Below are 21,361 nucleotides of genomic sequence, written 5' to 3'. Positions count from 1 at the left end.
CACTACTGGTTCCCAACCAGTTTGTAATCCTTGGGCGTCTTGTGTTCTCCACCTCCTTTAAAATAATTGAGTTTAAACATTTTAATAAATATATGAATGGTTTTAACTCCAGAAATGTGACAAAACTCGGAAAAGGGCTTCTGGATGTTTGGAAGAAAATGGATCACGGCTGGAAAACTTTCATTTAAAGTCCTGATGGTTTTGAAACTGCTAAAAAAAAGAAGAAAAAGAGATACAAAATATTATGACAACTGTGGAGTTTAATTGTCAGTTTATTCAATACTAGTTTGATTCCTGTCACATGCCACAAATATGGTATCCTTTCCTGTTAGTAAGAAGAAACGGTTATTGATATTATCATTATATATGATATATTGATATTTTTGTACATCCACTGTGAGCCAGTATAGTATGACTATACAAATATGTATATTAAATATACAGCACATTTATCTTGTTTCCTCTTGTACCTCCAACTCATCATGACTCTTCACGTCTGTGACCTTCACCTCTGTGACCTTCACCTCTGTGACCTTCAGGCCTGTGACCTTCAGGCCTGGAGCCGTGACCCCAACACCTTCAATTCCACTTCACCTTAAATTAAGATGTCATCACCAGAATAAATGACACAATTAAGGAAGATTTATTTGAGAGTTATTTAATGATCCTGTTGGAATAAAGACAGATATCAGACCAGCTGACAGTTAAATCCTAAAGTCTCTTTACAGATAAGAAACAAACACAACAGCGTCACAACAGGAGCTGAACACAACTTTCACAAAACAAGTACATCTGAACATTATCACTTAAGGGGGCCTGTCGATAACAATGATCCTTCACAGGCTGTGGAACTTTACTCTGGAAGTTTTTTAATATATCCTGTCAGTCTCTGTCAGTGTGTGAGTGACGCTCGTGGACACAACCAGAAACTAAACTGTTCAGCTGTGACACTGAAGCTTTCATCACCACCTCGGTGCAAGTAGAAATGTCCAAGACTTGATATTTTTTAAACTGTCTTCATGTCACATTCTTGTAAATTGGGTTCACTGACCCTTTGACATCAGTAGAAACATGTTACTTGTCCCAGATTGACCCTGGTCTCTACCTGAGGCCTCTTCAGCCCGTCGCCTCCTCTCACTCTCTCCGGCCTCCGGAGGCCCGAGCCCTCCTGGTCAGCAGCGTCTGCTCCTGCTGCAGCCGCTGGCTCTCCCGCCGGCGGTTGAGGGCCTTGGTGCTGGCGCGGAGCTTCCGGAGCCTCAGGGCCCGGAGCCGCAGCTGCAGCTCCTGGGGGATCTTCCCTCCTTTGGCCCGGATGTCCTTCAGCCTCTGGAGGGGCGTCTTGGTGAGGGCGAAGTCGCAGATGGTGGGACGGGGCTCCGATCCGACGCGGCACCGGCGCATGGATGGGAAGTAGCCCTCAGCCCAGACCACCACCTTGTACTCCCCCGGGTTCAGGAGACGCCAGTAGTCACCGTCAGTAGCTGCAGGAGGGAAATAAGATATCATTTACAAACTATACACCATCTATATACTACATTTTATTGTGAGGTAATGTAATCAACTAATTATGGCCTTGGTAGTGACAAATTTAATGTTGGTACAGAATTGGTATAAGAATAAGATAAACACATTTACATGAGACAGAGAAACTAAAACTTCACTTAAGTTGGAGAAAGTAGAAATTAAAAGATTAAGGAGTAAATATTATGTTATATTTCATATGGTATTGAACAGTAATATTACACAAATTGAGTTATTGCAAATGAAAAAAGCTGCATAACATTCCCTTAAACTGTGCATGTTGTTGGAATTAAGTGTCTGAATACTAAATACTGAGCCTCTCTGTGCTTTCAGTGAAGAAACAAGTCAAATCAAAAGGTACATCTGGGGAAACACTGGTTTTAAAACCCTCGCTGACCTGATCGGATGTCGTGCTCGTGATCCTCCACCTTTATCAGAGCATCTGCAATCCCCCGTCTGGACATCTTGTCCTTCACCACACCTTTGATCCCCCGGTGAACCTGAGTGGAGACAACAAGCAGAACTTTTAAAACTCGTGTGCATCTCTTCCTGTTTTCTGAGAGATTGAATGTGATCCACCCTGAGCCGACCTGCTCCATGTAGATCAGCAGAGACTCCTTGTTGTTCTCCCACTCGACGGGAAGCTCGCTGGCGTGAGGGAACTTGTCACAGGACAACTCCACCGTCACCTCGAAGCAGTTTGTGTGCAGGTAGCTGAAATCGTTCATACCTGCAGGAAACACACAACCAGCATAAATCAGGCAAAAAACATCTCAAATAATGTGCTGACAAACCGTTCAATAAATTTAACATTCAGATAATGTACCTGATATTTAAACAGAGGGGCAAACATCCCTCCACAATTCATAATTCAGTAAGTTGCACATCTAAGTCATTCCTTGTTCACTGTTCTCCACAGAATTGAGCAAAGCAACACTTCATTGCATATATTTAGAAAATGATTTCTTGTTCAGGCTCATAGTGAACTTAAAAAAAACATATTTAAAGGTATAAAATAATCAAGGCCATGTTTCTTCTGACACTAACTGAGAGCAGCTGATTGGCTCTCTAGACAGCTAAGTGGAGTCTGGATGAAACCCCTCCAGGGGCTCGGTGGTGTGACTCACTGCCGGGGACGGTGTGCCACGCTCCGCCGTTGATGATGTTGTTGTGCGCCTGGAAGTCTTCGTAGTGGCACATGCGTCGCTGAGGGTTGGCCATCACCAGGTTGGTGGAGGCGTAGACGGTGGCCAGCCAGCGGAAGAAGGCGTCGTCCGCCGTAGGGGTGTCCTCGTGAGGAATCCAGTCCCGGGTGCAGTCGTAGGGATACGTGACCACCAGCTCTCCACCGTGCAGGTTCGCACTGAGCACGAAGGGAATGTCCTGCATCCAGCTGATGACGGCTCGGGTCACTGGTGCAACCTGGACGGGGGTGGAAGACAGAGTCCGATTCTTTTCTCGACAATTATTATCAATACATGAAAAACTCTCTGTTACAAATACGGGTTTGACTTCAGAGAAAATCCAAAACTGTTATCAGGAAAAGGTACGTGAAGAATTCAGCATAAAAGTACTTCCTCTGAAGTACCTCCTTTGACCTTCGACCCCTGAAAAGGAATCAGTTCATCTCTGACTTCAAGTGACAACTGATCGAAATGTGAAAAAAATATTTGGTGAGATGACATGACCTTGACCTTTGACCTTTGACCACCCGAATCTAATCAGTCAACTCTTGAGTTGAGGTCAACATTTGTGCCAAATTTGAAAGGATTCTGTGGAGGTGTTTTTAAGATAATGCATTCACAAGGTAAAGTGTTAAAGATTGTGTTTGTACTTTTTGTATCATAGAGATCAATAAGTCAAGGGTCCCTGAAATAAACTGTGTTCAAGAAATTAATCAAGGGGGAAAAAAGTTTTTCATAAATTTACAATGCATTTTATAAATTTCTTGTATATTTCTATCATTTTTCGTGTTTTGTGTGAAATTAGACTGTTGAAGTTTAGAGTGGAAATTACTTTTTGGCTCCAAGTTGAGACGGGGGTCAGATGAAGGTAATTAAATCAAAAGTACCATATTTTCAAATGTATGATATGTGGTTCGATATGTAATAGTACTTCTTCTGTGTATTTAACACTTCCCCTCCTGTGGTCAAAACATTTCCCTACAAAACACCAGCCAGACTCTGTGGGCTTAGGAAAGTCAGAGTGTATTTTTATATCTGGAAGCAGACTTTCTACATGTGTCCCACGAACACTGAGTGACGATGCTCAGGCTTCCTGGAAAAATCCCTGTTTTCTATGGCTCTGAACGTTTTTTTCTGATCTGGGGCCGATTCGGCAGCTGAAGTGGAAACAGCAACAAAAACCTTCTGTTCAGTTTGACCTACATTTGTACAACTGAAAACCTAAGAGCGACCACATGTCACCTCCTGTAAACAGCAGAGTTTGGACATTTATTCAAAACGTTTTTTACAGTTTATTTACTATCTAGAAACATCCAAATATTCCTTACGGTGGCGTCCTCCTGGGTGTAGTACTCTGGGATGGGGATGTAGTGGTTGGGGACTTTGGACGGATCGGCTGCGGTCTCCTGAGTGTCCCACATGATGTTGTTCAGGTCCGGAAAGTTGTGATTCAGGTCGATTCCCTCGACGCTGTATCGCCCGTCAGCCCAGCCGGCCAGCTCCGAGCCCTGCAGCACATCGGTCAATCCAAAAACAGTCAGTAAGAGACAGACGACAAAGACCCCCTGTGGCTGCAGGGGGCGCTGCTGCTCAGTAAAACCTACACAGTGTTGCTTTAAAGCATTACACACCTTCGCGTACGCAAACTCATATCCATCCGGGTTCATTGAGGGCAGGAGGTGGATGCGTGTCTCGGTGACCAGTCGCACAATGCGCTGGTTGCCCTTCTTGTATTCTGTGCACAGGTACTGCATGAGGTTGAGGACCAGCTCCCGACCGAGAACCTCGTTCCCGTGCATCCCAGCCACGTAGCGGAACTCGGGCTCACCTGCCGACATTACAATCAGAGCGTCACCTCATCTGCAGAGGATGTGGAGACATTCATCTAAAAGGCCTTTAGGTTGGGTAAGGGTTAGGGCCAGGCCATAAAGAGCCCAAATCGTCATCAATACAAATGTAGAATCAATCCTAAAACAAACCAGAAGCCAAAAGAAAAGGTGTGATGTGATCATATATCTCTTTGCTTCTGTTAAAAACTGTTCTGCTAAAGTTCGTCAAAGTTCAAACCCAGAGTCAAATCAGGAGAACATTCAATCTCTCAGATAAAACCATTCAACCCTTTTGTATTGTGTTAGGAATCAGTGTGGAACTGGTCCATGTGCGCTTTGCCAGTAATCCCAGTGTGTTGGCCTGAACCGACGGCAGCCATCCCAGACTACAGAGACTCAGAGGACACAAGGTCTGAACTTCATAGAGCAGCATTTGTTCTAATTCAAAAAATGAAAGACACACATCCCCGCCCCTTCCTCTTCGAATCAAACCATGAAACCACTAACACAATTCCAATCATTCCCATTAAGTCCAGTTTGACTCTTCACAGATGTGGAGTGGCTCCGTTTCCCTGCATCTGAAGAAAGCATCGCAAAGAGCCCTGTGTTGTTTGGTGGTCTGCAGGCTCCAATGTCAAACTGTTATCAGAGTGTTTACACAGGAGAGCCCCCCCCACCCCCCCACCCCCCCTAACCTCCCTGTGTGGTGCTGCTGCAGGAGGAACACTCTGTATAAACACTGGAGGTCGTTGAACTGGGCCCCGGAGCAGCTCAACTCAGGGCGACTCTGGAGACAAGATGGATTCTGCTCCAAACATCTCTGACTCAAAGGTTTCATGTGGACTCTGAGGCTCAGGCGAGACCGGTTGGATCTGTCTTACCCAGTTCGTGCTTGCCGGGGTTGTCTGAGATCTCCATGACGTAGAGTTTGAGGCCCTGGTAGCTCTTCCCGATGGTGTAGATGCGGGTGATGTTCGGACACTCCTCGCTCACCGTCTTCATGAGCTGGAAGAACAAAGAGGTCCATGGGTTAAATCTGGAAAATCTGCAAACTGTTGAGTCTGTGAGTCAAATCCCTGGAACCACAGTTACTCATCGTGAGTGTTCGGGCCGCTCTGACCTTTCTCATCTCTTTGTAGTCGTGGTGTCTGAAGTCCAGAGCGTCCATGGATCCCGGGTCTTGCTCTGACTCGTAGATATCAGTTGGATCTAAGAAGGAAAGAGAACGTGAGGTTTTCAGCAGCTTTGTTTACAACCATCCTTTATGTAATTCACAGACACATCTGGTGCCCACCGTGCACACGACAGCCGAGGATCTCCGCCCTGAGGCAGATGGTGCCGTTTGGGTACCAGGTCTGCGGGTTGATCCGGATGTAACGGGCGACACCGGGGACGGGGAAGAGTCCGAGCACCGGGGTTTCTGGATCCTGGTTCCCTTTAAATATCTGAACAATTTAATGTGATGTTAATACATTAACTCCTAGGCAGTGTAAGTGTCTCTCAGCCACAAACTTCAGTTTCTCTCCACACTTTCCTCAATTCTTTTCATTTTAAAATTGTTTCTCTAAGACAAATATATCTCTTTGGCACAAACTCTTGAAAATGTGTTTTTCATCTGCACGAGGTCCACGGGTCATCGGCACTGCTACATTCCTGGAGTCAGGAAACACAACAGGATCTGGTTCTTACCGCTTCTCTGGTCCCGTTCATGCAGGTTCTCCAGCTCACAGAGTCATTGCTCAGCTGCACTTTGTAGGTGAGGACCCAGTCCCAGCTGTGGTGAACCAGGAAGAAGAAGAAATCCCAGTTTAATAGACGCCAGTGCACAAATTTAAGATCATTCTGTTCTTGTACCGTAGAACATTGAATTTAAACAGCCAAGCTAGTTTGCAGAACACTAAACGTCTCCATCTTTAACGGTTCAAAGCGTCTGGAACACTCCCTGATGTGGCTCCTGACACTACCTGACCTCCAGATGGAGTTCCGGCCTTGCAGGATGACTCCGGTGAACTGGGTGAGGTGGATGGCGTCCACCTCCAGCCACTGGTGCCGGTCTTTGTACTGGGCACACCAGGCTCCATCGTACAGGTCCCCGTCCTCAATACCAGACTTTAACACAACGACAAAAACATGTTCGATTTAGTGTTTTTATATTTATTCATTTGACCCAGAAGGCTCCCGGCTCAGACTCATAAGAGTTTGGAGTTGACCTGACGATTGCTTTCAGACGGCAGATTTAAGACAGAACAAGATTTTTTAGTGACTAACTCATAAAAGATGCTTCATAAAAGTGTTTAACACTTACTACTGCGACTGCACTCCCTGGAGCCTTATTAGTTTTATACGACAATAAAAGCAGCGGAAAAAGAGAAGTAACGAGAAGGGAACTTACTTTTAGTCTTTTAGTTTCAGAAGGATACCGCAGGATTTATGGATAGAAATTAAATGTGAAGCTATGAAGTAAATGATTAAGCATTAGAAGATATTTTCAAGGGCATATAATGTAAGGCTGCAGTTTGCATGTTCTCCTTGTGTCTGTGTTTTCTCTGAGTTCCACAGTTCAGAGACCATCACACTGAGATGTGATTGTTTCAAGACTCTAAATTGACCGTAAATGGGATAACGAGCAAATGGTTGTTGTAGTCTCTGTAGCTAATTTATGGATCAAGGGTTAGGTTTCCTCCATTCAGTTTGATTTGCAGCGTGAACAAAGAATAATGTTCGACCCAATTTATCATGTTTTCATTCAACGTTAAATCTGTGAAAATAATGGTTCCTCAGGATTTTCACAGATTTAAATACTTATTTTTCATTATCTTTTGACATCTGTAGAATCTTTAAAAACAAAAAAAGTCTCAAAGTTCCACATGTGCAGTTCTCTTTCTAATCTTCTACCAACAATGTGTCGTCAGCAGCTTGTTTCTCGGTCCCTCAAGTCTTGTAATTGAAGGCATTTAAATTCAAGGACCACAAAGGAAATTAGTGAGATTTTATTGCAGATGTGTGAGACCTGAGGCTTTAAATCTTTTTATATCAAACGAATAAACCAAACTGAACTAGGCTGTACTTGGTGTTTTGAAGGATTTGGACTGACCTGGATATTCAGCCTCCCCCTGTGAGGACCCAGGCCCGTCCGCTGGTAGGAGGAGGCCTGGATCTGACTATCATCCACCCGCAGGGACTCGAGCCCCAGAGGGGGACAGTCTGGGAGGAAAAGGAAAAAGCAATCATGAGATAAAAGTCCTCTGTGGGTTTGTGTCTGTGCTTGTGTGGATCAGCTGACAGATGCTGGTCTGGGACTGGGACCTGAAGGGTTAAACTTAAACGCTGTCTTGCTGGTTTCCCTGAGTTAGCTAAAACAAGGCTGATGTAACATGAGGTCCCAGTATTTGGAATACCCCTGATCAACCAGGGTCAGTTCAGTGGAAGTTTGGAGGCCCTCCTCCTCTTCCTCCTCCTCCTCCTCTGTGTGTCTAGGAGGAAGAAGTACGTCTCTGGAGCATTTGAATGAAATCTGAGACAAAGTTTTTGGGCCAAAGTGTAAAAGTCGAAGCTTGAGTAGAGCAGGAAGACGGGAGCTCCAGCTGCAGAGTATTTTACGACTTTGTGAACGGGCAATAACATTCTCATCAATCTCAACTCTCCTGGAAGCGGCTGCACAGCTTTGTCTGTTTTCTTTAGGTTGTTTAGTAGTTGATCCACAGGACTGTGTTCTAGTCCCATCCCCAGGAATGTGAACATTGTGTCCTTCTGTTTTAACATAGAGAATGTTTTGGACTTGTGGACTATTCATAAATTATGATTTGCAAACACCCTCTTGGACAACTTTATCACTGCTTTTTTCTGTGTTGCAGCTCTACGTGTGTGTTACCCACATGAAAGCAAACATCTGGATCTGATTTCGCTGCTGTTGTTCTGCCCCTTCCCTCATGAAATGAATCATAAATCATATTTTCGAGAATCCTGTGAGTGACCTCTAACGAACATGTCAATATAGCATAAACTAGTATTTGACTTCACAGTTTTGCAGTTAATTTTCTTAATAAATCCTGTGTGGAGATAAAACTTTTAGTCGAATGGACTTAGCAGTTGTTGGGAAATTGATATGTAACAATTTCTACGTTGACTCATTTCAGGTTATTAAATATTAATATTTGTTGTTGTTTTTCAGCTTTCTGTAAGTGAATTTAAGAAGGTTTGGATTTGATGGACCTGCAACTATTTGTCCTCTTATAGCTTTAAAATACAAACTGTAATACAAACTGTAAGTAAACTTTTAGTAAACTATTATTTACTCTTATTCATTTTAATTTCATTCACCCTTTTTGAGCTAAATCATACTAAAAGTACAGTATAGAAAATAGTAATACATAGGAAACAATCCTTAGTTATCGTACAAATAGGTGATTCACAAAAATTCAAGGCAGGAAAACATGAAAACAAGTTCTAGCTCAGATTTATCTGCAGATATCTTCTATAAAGCTGATTCTAATCTGATTCCTTTTTAAATTAAACTAAGCCAGCTGTAAGAAAAATTATAAAAAGTAATATATTGATAAAGAACCCTGTATTTAGATAAACATAAGTTGATTCATGCTCTACATGCTCAGCAGATGTAAATCGGAGGCCAAGTGGGTCCCTGAATGCATCATTTATTAATTAATTATGGTTAATAATTTGGTTTAATTAACCTGAAGTTCAGTTGGTAAAAGTTTTTCTTACCCAGTTTAGTTTTCTTATCTTGTTTCTTGTTGACATGTCTCTTCTCTTCTTTGTCCTCTTCTTTGGCGTTGACCTCCTCACTGCCCTGCCTGATGTCTTTGGAGTCCAGCTGTTTGACACTGGTGCTGAGTAACGTTGCCTCTGCTGTGGTGGGAGTCGCTGGCTTTCTGCTCTGATCCTCCACAGTGACCGACTCAGTCCAGTTCACACTCACATCTGTGCGGTTGAATAGTGAAGAACTCTCTGGCGATGCGTAGTTTGTTGGCTCTCTGGCTCCGGCTCTGTGCAGAAGGAAGACTCCCAGAGAAATCACAGCAGCCAACAAGCACGATGACTTTCCCATCTTGCTCTTTGTTTGCAGCTGCTGCAGGAGTGGAAGAGCAGGAAGGAGAAAAAAGACTCCCCCCGGCCAGTTTCTGTGCAGCTGACAGAACCAGACCTCCATCCACATCCCTCCTCCTCATCCCACCTCCCCTTCCTCATCCTCCCTCCCACAATTCCAGCTCAACTCCTGTGAAAATGTGTGATTCAAAACAGACGTGTGCGTGACTGCAGCTTAAGAAATGAGGGTTTTGTGTTGCAATAAAACATTTAAAAATGTGTTAACATTTACAAATTTGTACTTTTGCAAAAATACAACAACATCCAAAGTTTCCAGACAAAAAATATGACCTTTTTTTGACTTATCAGGACATATTAGAAAGATGAGCGAGGACTATATACATTAGTATTTATGAGATACGTTTTATATCTTCTGTGAAGAGTTTATTATTAATTGTATTGGTTGTTTCCTCTTTATTTGACTTTTCCTGCGGATTTCTGCTGGTTTGGGGTAAATTTGTCATCCTTTAAATAACCAAGATAAAAGTTAAACATGCATAAACGTCCCTGCTACCAGTTTATACCAGTTACTCGAATTGTAAAACACCAGAGTTTCTTCACATGCCTTCTTTTTTTTTTACTCACTATTTAGCAAGTGTTTTTCAGACAAGCATCTGTTTTCCTTTGAATTTGGACTTACTCTTGTAAGTATTCTCTGCAACTATTCTCTGCAACTTCTACAGATGCACCATAGAGAGCATCCTGACTGGCTGCATCACCGCCTGGTATGGCAGCTGCACCGCCCTGAACCGTAAGGCTTTACAGAAGGTGGTGAAGTCTGCCCAGCACATCTCCAGGACAGCGCTACCATCCATAGAGGACCTCTACACCCAGCGGTGCAGGAAGAAGAGCAGCCGGATTATTAAAGACCCCTTTCACCCCAGCCATAAACATTTTTGCCTGCTGCCATCTGGCCGACGGTACCGTAGGATCCGGGCCCGCACCACCAAGCTCAGAGACAGTTTCATCCCCCAGGCCATAAGACTTTTAAACTCCTCTGAACTGCAATAACTCCATCAAACTAGTACCGTACATATTTGCATATTTGCACTTCTGTTGTTTTATTTTCTCCTCAGCTGTTCATATATATTTAGATATATATACATTATTTCCTATTTTGATATTCTATTTTATTCTATTTCTCTTATTTTATTGTATAGGTTGTAATTACTTGAGCATTGTTAGAAGAGAGCCTGAGACTCAAGCATTTCGCTGCCAGCGACTGCTTAATGTTATTGTTGTGCATTTGACAAATAAAATCTTGAATCTTGAATCTTGAATCTTGAATATTCATTACAGCAGGAGAGTGACCCTCTAACAGATGTTTGTGTTAAGAGTCAACAGCAAAACACCCAGAGTGAACAGATCCTCAGATCTTTGCTGACTTGCACGTTTCCTGTTGTCAGCAAAACCATAACATCTGTGCTGCATTCGACTTTTACCGTCATAAAACCAACCGAGATTTGACTCACCGTTTGGTGAACTTGATCATGTTGCGACACGGCACAGAGGAAAACGAGGAGTCCCACTGAAAGCTGTATATCACCTGAAGGATTTATAGATATGACCCTAACACAGAAAGTAGGATTAGAGCAAAAAGATAAACACAATTCAGTACGTATTTTCTTTCTTTCCTACAGATGTAATAATATACCATTATTAATTATGTATGTATGTATGTATGTATGTATGTATGTATGTATGTATGTATGTATGTATGTATCTATCTAAATAATACATTTAAAAACAAAACTATCATTTATCAATTGTTATTATTACAATTATTAGTATTATATTATTATTAGAAGTAGTAGTATTACAATTTGTAGTAGTATTAGTAGTATCATTAGTAGTAGTAGAAGTAGCAGCAGTAGTAGTAGTGGTAGTATTACCTTTTATAGTCGACATTATTACGACCTTTATTCTGAAAATGAGAATAGCCGAAGCTGATTGGTTCGTTTGCACATGACGTGTACAGGAAGTGTCCAGAGGAATCATAACACCACATCAGAAGTCGCTCTATTCTTCCTCTTATCGTTTAATTCCCGCTGTTTAACGTCACTTTTCCAATGGCAGCGGGTTTAATCTTTGTCTGACAAGCGGCATTTGTATAAACCTTCAACATTCTACGAGCAGTGACATGAAAACAGGAGGCTGTTCGCCGGAGGAGCTAACAGGAAGCAGCCAGGAGCTAGCGAGCGGCTGTTCGGCTGCGGAGTAAGTGAAACTGTGCACGACGTCTACGTGGAAAGCTTTGTGAATGTGGTGTATTAGTGCGCAGACTACGTCCTTCACTCCTCCAGCTTCTGTTTACCGTTACAATATGACACTAACGCGAGAAGTCTGCGCTAGACCACGGCCTGGTAGCCCGCACAGGGGTCTATGGATCCTGGTAGTCCACACAGGAGTCCTGGTGGTCAACACAGGAGACATGGTAGCTCACATAGGAGACATGATAGCTCCTACATGAGTCTGGGTAGACCACACAGGGGTATAGGGGTCCTGGTAGTCCAGACAGGGGTCCTGGTAGTACCCACAGGGGTCTAGGGGTCCTGGTAGTCCAAACAGGGGCCATGGTAGTACCCACAGGGGTCATGGTAGCCCACACAGGGTTCATGGTAGCCCACACAGGAGTCTTGTTAAATACGTCCTGGTGGCTCTTAAAGGGTCCTAGAGGAGCCCAGGTAGCTGACACAGGGGTCCTGTTAAATCAGTCCTGTTAGCCCATATATAAGTCGTATTAAACCATACATAGGTCATGGCAGCCCATACAGGAGTCCTACAGGGGCCCTGGTACCCCACACAGGAGGCCTGCAGTGCAAAGTGAGAAGCCTTACCTGTTTGTTCGTGTGTCTTTCAGATGAAGACAAGCCCAATAGCGATCAAGCAGCTGGAAACATGTTTCCTGTGCGACTAACCGACAGCATGTGACACGGCCACTCTGCTCAACCCACAAAACCAGTTGGTGACAATCAAAATGCCTCGACTGGACGAGCTGGCCAACGTTGTCCTCCGGGTGCCGAGCATTCTGCTGCTGGACCTGCTGTACAGATGTGACATCGAAGGTTTGACCGAGCATCTCAGGGCCAAAAATGAAGACATGCTCTTCAAGTACAAATATGTCATCTGGAACATGTACTACCTGGGTATGTATTCATGTGATCTCATACGATACGACTCTCAGAAACAAAACTGATAGAATGGAAATGAGGTAAATGAAAATAGTCTCTTCAGGAATAACAAAGTAAAACCAAGCTTAATGAAGTCAGTGAAAAGTCAACTGCACTTTCTCTCCTGTTTCTTCCATCACTTAAAAAAACACAAATACATTTTTGTTTCATCAGTCCATAGAGTTTTCTTCCAGAGCTCTGCTGGGTTCTTAGTGTGGTCCGCGCTTTCTCCTTTTAGAGGGTTACGAGGGGTTAACACTCTGTGGTGACTCCTCTGAGGTTACAGTCTGCATCCTACAGAGCTTTCTTCATTCGCTTTGCAGTCATTAAGTGTTTTCTCTTTGCCCTGCAAATGAATTAGTCTGGTGCTGCTGCTAACCCACGTTCAATGAGCCATCAACCTCAGAACATTGTCTGGGTTCCACTGGAGAGATTGTCTTACTTATAGTGTTTGATAGTCTGTCTGCAGTTCTTAAATTACAATCACATGTTTAGATGTTGTGTTGTTCCAAGCTGCAAAATACAGCAGATTTGGTGACAAGGGTTCCAGCTTGTGTTCATCACAGAAAAACAAATGCTCTCCTCTATCTTCCAGGTCATGTGATTAACGCGGTGGTGTTGGTTCTGCCATTGAGACACATTGTGACTCTCTACCTCCACATCCTGGCTGTGCTCCTCCTCTACATGGGGCATCAGATTTCCAAGTGAGATGTCCTCCTACTATTACTACAGATACTATACTTCCTGGATTCATTTCACTAGGATTTTTTTCTGTCTCTCCTTCACTGTGTTGTCCAGTAACGTGAGATCAATGTGTAGAATAATTCCGGGGAGATATTATGACAGCAGACTCAACCTGTTGTCTATGTATCTAATGTTATTAGATATATTTCACATATAGTGATTCCACCTTTTGCCCTTCACAGAACTTACAGTCTGAGCAAGTAGTAACTCCAACAACACGCACAAATTAGTGTATGTAGTGTAGGATCACCCCTCAGGCAGTTGTGCGTCAATGTGTGTTACTTTGATCACATGAATACTGCTAACACAAACAATGTACATTGTGCATTTGCTTAAAAAAACGTCCTCATTCTTTTTTTAACAGGGACTATGTCCGTGAAGAGCTACACTACGGTTTTGAAGGGGCAGTGTACCTCGATTCTCTGGTCTTCAACAGATTTGTTTCTGCAATGACCAGTGAGTCCTACAACCAAACCAGTATCAAAAGCCATCGCATTGTTTGCTGTGTGTATTTTGTACATCTTCAAACTAAATATTTCTTATTTTCATTCTGCTCAGGTCAGATTATTCTCTGCACGCTGTGTGCCTTCCTGATGAAGACCAGAAAGGTGTGGCTGTTCTCAGCCCACATGCTGCCCCTAGTGGCCAGACTCTGCTCTGCCCCTCACGCCACGCTGCTCACGGTCAACACGTTCGCGATGGGACTGACCGGATCGGGGATCGCCATGTTCCTCCTCTCTAACCTGTTCGTGCCATACCGCCTTGCAAGAGCTGTCTATTCAGAGCTGCTTCAGGTGGAGGTAAACACGTCTCCTGGAACCGGAAATGTTGCAGTGATGTGTGTTGGAGGTTGTAGATGACAAAACAATACAAAACAAGGGTTGGATTTAGCATTTATGTGTGTTTTTTCTGTGCTAGTTTAGTGATCCTGATGATTATTCATTCATTTACAAACACATATACTTATTTAAACAAATCACCTTCCTTCTCACTGCACTTGTGGAAATCTCTGCTCCTACGAACAGTATTCAAATAAATAGAAAACTCACTTTAAGTGCATGAATTTTATATTTTGTAACTTTACAAATCACAATTAGATTCCATGCATTTTGTTTTCTATTAGTTGTATGTGTGTTAGTACTGTTGACCCACACTTTTCTTACTAATCTAATGTAGTTACTCTTCTCATTACTCAACTGCTTTCCTGTCTCTCAGGTGATTGAACTGTACAGACTCCTGGCTGTGGGAATCTCTCTGTGGAACCAGTTTGCCGTCCCAGTCCTCTTCAGCGTCTTCTGGTCTGTTCTGTTCATCGTTCAGTTCTGCTCCGACGCCATGTCCGGCAACGCGGCCTCGGCAGCCAATCAGGGGATCATGTTCTTCCTGCTCACGAGGTTGGTTGTGATTGTGTGGATTGTTCAGTGCAGATTATTCCTCTGTGACTGTTGTGTTAAGGGCTGATGTGTTTGCAGTGTGTCTGAATGTTGTGCCACACCGTACTCTCTCGTGGGCCTGACCTTCGTGGTGTCCTATCTGGCTCTCGGGCTGCTCAACCTTTGCAAGTTGTACCTGGGAGGTTACATCGCAGTTCAGAATGAGAACGTCATGCACAGGTCAGATGGGTTTACTCTTTCACCAGTTCACTTCTTATGGTTTGTGTTCTCTCATTACATTCGTCTGTGGAGGTGAATTATTTCTTTGTGTATTTTGACATCACAGGGCCCATGCATACCTGTGTACTTGTTCTACATTTGTATATACTTTATTAAGACTATATATATACTATAGGTTTTCTCTATCTCTCACTCTGGCTCTCTCTCTTTCCCTCTCTATTTCTCTTTCTCTCTCTTTTCATATTTCATCTTTCCCTTTCTCTCTCTCTCCCGCACTCACTTTCTCTTTCTCTCTTTTTCTCTCTTTATTTCGGTGACTTTCTCTTTCTCTATCTTTATATCACTTTCTCTTTCTTTCTCTATTACTTTCTTTCTCTTACTTTCTCTTGCTCTCTCTATCACTTTCTCTCCCCTCTTCCCCTTTTTTCTCTTTCTATCACTTTCTCTCCCCTCTTCCCCTTTTTCTGTATCTCAGTCTAGCTTTCCCTCCTTCTTTTAATCTTTCTCTTTCTCCCCCTCCCTCATTCTTTCTGTCTACAGCTACAACTGAAAGCTGAGAGTGTTGTGATTCTGTATTTCTTTACCTAACCTCTGTTCTTGGTCCTCTTGTCCTCAGGGGGGTGACGGAGGGCGTCACTCTGCTCCTGCTCGCCCTGCAGACCGGTCTGTTGGACATGCAGGCCCTGCAGCGCACCTTCCTCCTCAGCATCATCCTCTTCATCGTGGTGACTTCCACCCTACAGTCAATGATCGAAATTACAGATCCGGTCATTCTGGCTCTGGCTGCGTCCCGCAACAGGTAATGGCAGCAAGAAGGAATTTCATTTCTTTTTATGAAATGGTGTTTTTATTGCATTACTCTCATTGGTGTGTTTTTCATTCATTTATTTTTCTAGGAGTCTGTGGAAACACTTCCGCGGCCTCAGCATGTGTCTGATGCTGCTGGTTTTCCCAGTGTTGATGGCATTTAAAATCGCCCAGTTCTTCCACATGGACTTTTGGCTCCTCATACTGGTGTCCAGCTGCATTCTGACTTCCCTTCAGGTAGGAGGAGGGACTGCCTCCTGAGTTTGGTGCCCCCCACTGGTCATATAAAAAAAGGACTGATGCAGCTGCAGTTCTTCCTGCATAGTCTTCAACAGTCTTGATCAATGATGTCCAATATTTTTTCACACACAGACATTTATGTCACAAGATTCATGTGAACGAGGTTGTAATCACATTAAATATTCCTCATACATTTCCTGGGGTCCACATTGAAATAAAATACAGATAATCATCAGGGATAACAACACATAAAGTGAACAACAGTGGAAGCAATAAAACCACACCAAAATAATATATATAATCAATGATATTAGAACAACTAAATTGACTGACTGGTAAAGAAAACAATAATTACATATCTGTTCCTTTAAACTTTCATATTGATAAGGGCAATGTCATTTTTCACTGATTTATAGAACTAGTCTTTGTGTTGAGAAGTGTAACATGACCCCTCCTCATCTGCCTCATTTAGAAAACATCCATACTTCTGGAAAATCATTATTACTTCAAAGTAATAACAAGAATTTGATCCTATACATCAGATTGAATGTTTAATCTGAGTCTTTCGTTATAAACATAGAAATAAATAAGTTTTATTGTATTCGTCCAGGTTACAGGCACCCTGCTGATCTACTCCCTCTTCATGGTGGAGCTGTTTCGCAGCGACCCGATTGAGAGCCTGGACGAGGTGATCTACTGGGTGAACGCCGTCAGCCGGGTGCTGGAGTTTGTGGTGGCGCTCTGCGTGGTGGCTTACGGCACCTGGGAGTCGCTGTTCGGGGAGTGGAGCTGGATGGGCGCCTCTGTCATCATCATCCACTCCTACTTCAACGTTTGGCTCAGGGGTCAGTCGGGCTGGAGGAGCTTCCTGCTCAGACAGGAAGCGGCCAAGAAGATCAACTCCCTCCCCAGGGCGACGGCTCAGCAGCTGCAGCAACACAACGACGTCTGCTCCATCTGCTTCCAGGTCAGTCTCACCATCACGGCGGGTCACTGGAGGGAGAGAATTCAAAGCTGAAATATTTTACATAACTTTAAAGCTCGCTGTACTTCTTGAGAAAACCTTCATGAACTGGCATCTAGTTTTTATTTGCACATAAATTACACAACAGTGTTAAGACACACAACAGAAGTAAAACAGATGATTAAGTGTTTTCTTATTCTTTGTTATAATCTTAAAATTGTTGCTCAAAGCTCAACCAGGTATTTTCTTAATGACTGACTTTCAAACAAATGGATTCTATCGGAAATTACATTTATTTTAATGCTCAAATAAAAATCATTTTTCAAGAAGGAATTTAAACGTAGAAACAGTTCTTTCTTCTTCATAAACATAATATCAAATCAGCCATGAAGTATAGATATAAGGATATAGTGATCTATGATACTGGCCCTGCTCAGTGTGCATGTGGCACACATGACATTCAGAGCTGTGTAGATGTAAAGCTCAACACTTCCTGTACCTTTCTGAAGGTTGTGGTTCCAGTATTTCCTGTTAAGCTCCACCTCTTCTCGCACAGTGCAGGAAGGAATCTTCAGCCTGACCTCATGTTTTTTTTGTGAAAGTCGACTGATCTCATCTGTTTTGTCCCGAGGATTTGTTTTCTGTCAAGGTCACAAAGTCCAAAACATAAACTTAGAGATTTTTACAACTAAACTGGAACTAATGTAACAAGGAACTAGTTACAGATACAAAGTTAGCTCAACTATTTCCTGGTTCAAGAAATTTTCCATTGTCCTTTAAAAAAAATAGATAAGATAAGACTTTGATCGCTAAGGGATAAGATGTTTGTTACAGCAGCACAGAGACAGGCTGAGAGGTAAGAAAGCAAAAAAATACGTTTAGAAATAATGGCAAAATAAAAGAGATTGCGATGTTTAAAAAGCCAATTCAAAATAAATAAATATGTGTAAATATTTTTTCAAATGCTAAATAGTTCAGAGAGAATTCAACAAGGACACAAAATATAAAACAACATTAAAGCACAATGAGAACGTGACACAATAACATTCATATTTCACAATAAACTAAGATCATTTCCAGAGCATTTAGACAAGGGCTGATAACAAGGAAGCAGGTCATGACGCATAACTTCAGTTACGGAAAGAACAGTGTTTATGATTACATCACTGTGACACTGGCAAAACCTCAGGTGGCATCTCCTGCGTCCTTTACTTGTATGGTAACTTGTTTTCATCCTCAGATATTTATATTCATCCAGTTTTGTATCTCATGTGTTAAAAAGATAAACATGTGCAAACGGCCTTTGACACCATTGACTCCATAAACCCTGATTACATGTTACTCCTTCTTTTACGACCTCTTTTATAACCTTCTGGTAACATGTGATCCCACTCTCCATGTGCAGCATTAAGCCAACACTCTCCAGGTATAGTTGTGAAGTCCCTTTTGTCTCTTTTCACAGGAAATGAGCTCCGGTGTGATCACATACTGTCGACATTTCTTTCACGGCAACTGCCTCCGCAAGTGGCTGTACGTGCAGGAGACCTGTCCCATGTGCCACCAGTCGGTCAGGCCTACCCCTCCAGGCCAGAGCGAGGCTTCGGGTAACGCTGCGGCCCAGAGAGACGCGGGTCCAGATCCGGCTGCACGACACGAGTTTCAAAACCCAGACAACAACGTGCCGCCAGAGACTCACAGTGACGATGCAACTTCTGATCCAGCCGAGCAGCAGGAGGAGAGGGAAAGGTCAGAGGGAGGAGCTTGTGACACACAAGATAAAGATCAACCAGTTGAACTACAAAGAGAGGCCGCTCAAGGTCTTCGGTTCAGCTCCAATGGAGACTTTGTAGGTTTTGTTAACCCATCGTCCAGCTGGTCTTCAGCGGAGCCTTCTGGTTCCCATGTGCACCGAGGGGAAACCTCTCCTCCCGATAGGCCCGGCCCAGGTGAGGAGAATGTGACGGACTCACCACTGCCGTCGACTCCTGATGTCATGGAGGAGCAATGTGACTCTAATGGAGCAGGACTTGGAGACGGTGCTAGTTTTTGTCTTAGAGGGACACAAAAAAACAGTGGTAGTCATGACGGCTGTGACGGGACACATCCATTGTGCAAAGACATCGATTTACCAGAATTAAACAATGCTGATAAAGAATCGAGAGGCCGTCACACGTAATACGAGCCTGGTTCTTTCGTGAAACCTCCCGTTGAGACTCCGAGGATAAGGACAACGGGACACATTCAGATCCTGAGAGGCTGAACCTGTCCCACACGTCCCCCGGCTGTCCTCCACCGGACGCCACCTTCTCTTTGCACAAGCACAGCTCTCAGTGACTGACGCCCTGCATCAGTGCCTTGAAGGGTCTCAGACTGGGAAGTGGTGACCCTCTATCACGGGGACTAAAACCCATTTGCCTTCTCTCTGTGAACCAATAGAAAATGAATCTGTATCTTGTACCAGACAGTGTAGTGAATGTGCTTCAGTTTAGTCCATAACGTGCGTCTGGATTTAATAGGGAGACGAAATTTGGTGAAATGAAAACCCTTGTTGTACAATTGTTAAAAAATATATATATAAATAATTATTGGAAATCAATGTTTAACTATAAAGCAATTACCTTGCAACAATATTTCAGCAGGTTACAAGGAAAAACTTTACTTAAATTTAATTTAATTTATTTTTATTTAATTTTCTAGTGTAAAGCATTTCTTGTGCAAGCAATGTGGCAAAAAGGAAAAAGCTCCAGCAGCTCAGCAGCAGCATCAGCCTGTTGTACTGCAGCAGCCTCTGTCTCCCAGTATTAAATCACAGCTGAGATCATGTACCTTTCTTTTTTTTTAATATAGGCTCTGTGTTAATAAAATCCTGAGTGGCTCACAGTGAGGCTGACATGAATATTCTGTCTGTAGCTTCCAGCGAGGACAGTGCTGGCTGGTCTGTGGATTTAGAGAGGATACAGTGTTTGACAACACGGTGTAATGTCATAATCATCTTTAATTTAGGGTCATAATCATAAAATGCTATAAATGCTCATTCTCATGGTCGTTGAAGGACATATTTTAAAAACAAGTCCTGGTAAAGCAACTTGTTAAAAACTTGTATTTTTGTTGATAACTCAAACTTTTTATTTAAAACCAAACACACAGTTAATTGTTTTCTTTTAAAACATTTTTGTAGAAGAAATGGTGTAAAAAATGCAAAAGTCTTGGTTTTTGTTTATACTTCATCAAACATGAAAATTAAACCTTTTAAAAACCTGGAGACTGAAACTGAAATATTTGCATATGTGACTCATGTTCCTCTCGTGTTCAGTAATAATCCACTGAGATTTTACACAGCTCCAGGTTTGTGGTGCAGTGACTTTAATGAGATTTTCAACTTAGATGTGGAAATTCAATATCAGCTGAAATCGCAGGTGTGAACGGATATATTATTGCATAAGAAATATGGTAAGAACTTAAATTGAATAAACCCAACTTTTGGGTTTGGCAGGTCATTGTTTTTCAATTGTGGCCAGAATCAGACTCCAATGGGAACTGCTCCAGCTCCTGGAGTTTATATGCTTTTATATTACTGTAAATATACAACACAACAGTTGAGGGTTAACAACAGAGGATGTCACACCTTGTTTACTCCTGTGAGACAAAGTGTGGCCTACACAGATCAAATTGATTAACTGATTATAAGATAATATGAAACTTTATTGATCCACACACACACACACACAGGGGGAATTCAGTTGTTACAGAAGCAGACTTAGGTAGACAAGAGAATACAAAATATAAAAGGCAATAGAATAAACCAATTTAATAAAAAGTTTGTTTGATTACCACAGAAATAGAGAATATTTTGTGTTCACGTTGAACATGATGACACATTTCTAATGTGACACATATTTAGAAAATGATCATTAACAAGAGACATTAACATTTCAAATCTGATATGTCCTGGCAGGCCTGTTTGTGTGTGTAAATATGTGTGTCTGTCTATGTACGTGTCTATATATATTTGTGTGTGTCTCTCTCTCTTTGTATATATGTGTGAGTATGTTAGTCGGTCTCTGTGTACATGCATGTGTGCTTATATATTTTTGTGTTTGTGTGTGTGCATGTGTGTGTCTCTCTCTCTGTATATATGTGGGTATATGTTTGTTTGTCTTAGTGTGTATATGTATATGTGTGTGTA

At 42.6% G+C, this 21,361-nt stretch overlaps 2 protein-coding genes across 3 annotated transcripts; one reads left to right on the top strand and one right to left on the bottom strand.

Moving 5' to 3' along the window:
- Positions 1–651: 651 nt before the first annotated feature.
- On the bottom strand, positions 652–11,777 carry LOC133962493 (probable carboxypeptidase X1). Of its 2 annotated transcripts, XM_062398118.1 has the most exons (14): positions 11,684–11,777; positions 9,257–9,640; positions 7,629–7,738; positions 6,504–6,643; positions 6,224–6,308; positions 5,829–5,979; positions 5,655–5,743; positions 5,416–5,539; positions 4,337–4,533; positions 4,034–4,213; positions 2,649–2,943; positions 2,112–2,251; positions 1,919–2,021; positions 652–1,481 (listed from the first exon to the last, which is right to left on the bottom strand). In XM_062398118.1, the coding sequence occupies exons 1-14, from the start codon at positions 11,760–11,762 to the stop codon at positions 1,135–1,137; spliced, it is 2,424 nt and encodes an 807-aa protein (XP_062254102.1). In that variant the 5' UTR covers positions 11,763–11,777; the 3' UTR covers positions 652–1,134. The 2 variants fall into 2 exon arrangements, with proteins under 2 accessions (XP_062254102.1, XP_062254101.1); XM_062398117.1 differs by lacking the exon at positions 11,684–11,777 and having other exon boundaries at positions 9,257–9,716.
- On the top strand, positions 11,611–20,445 carry zmp:0000000662 (RING finger protein 145). The gene is made up of 11 exons (XM_062398119.1): positions 11,611–11,854; positions 12,498–12,783; positions 13,403–13,511; positions 13,916–14,007; positions 14,110–14,351; positions 14,767–14,945; positions 15,024–15,164; positions 15,781–15,963; positions 16,061–16,208; positions 16,822–17,178; positions 18,638–20,445. The coding sequence occupies exons 2-11, from the start codon at positions 12,615–12,617 to the stop codon at positions 19,349–19,351; spliced, it is 2,334 nt and encodes a 777-aa protein (XP_062254103.1). The 5' UTR covers positions 11,611–11,854; positions 12,498–12,614; the 3' UTR covers positions 19,352–20,445.
- The last annotated feature ends 916 nt before the right edge of the window (positions 20,446–21,361 follow it).

This window comes from Platichthys flesus, chromosome 10 (genome assembly GCF_949316205.1).
Source record: "Platichthys flesus chromosome 10, fPlaFle2.1, whole genome shotgun sequence".
NCBI classification, from domain to species: Eukaryota; Metazoa; Chordata; class Actinopteri; order Pleuronectiformes; family Pleuronectidae; genus Platichthys; species Platichthys flesus.
The sequence above is the reverse complement of the archived record's forward strand: the minus strand, read 5'-3'. Positions and strand labels throughout refer to the sequence as shown.

Excerpts from the sequence above, each read along its gene's own strand:
- LOC133962493 (XM_062398118.1), bottom strand. The coding sequence starts at position 11,762 with ATGTTGAAGGTTTATACAAATGCCGCTTGTCAGACAAAGATTAAACCC. Across the intron at positions 6,644-7,628 it reads GGGGGAGGCTGAATATCCAG|TCTGGTATTGAGGACGGGGA; the intron begins GTCAGTCCAAAT and ends GTTGTGTTAAAG. Across the intron at positions 5,980-6,223 it reads TGAACGGGACCAGAGAAGCG|ATATTTAAAGGGAACCAGGA; the intron begins GTAAGAACCAGA and ends TAAATTGTTCAG.
- zmp:0000000662 (XM_062398119.1), top strand. The coding sequence starts at position 12,615 with ATGCCTCGACTGGACGAGCTGGCCAACGTTGTCCTCCGGGTGCCGAGC. Across the intron at positions 15,165-15,780 it reads AATGAGAACGTCATGCACAG|GGGGGTGACGGAGGGCGTCA; the intron begins GTCAGATGGGTT and ends TCTTGTCCTCAG. Across the intron at positions 17,179-18,637 it reads TCTGCTCCATCTGCTTCCAG|GAAATGAGCTCCGGTGTGAT; the intron begins GTCAGTCTCACC and ends CTCTTTTCACAG.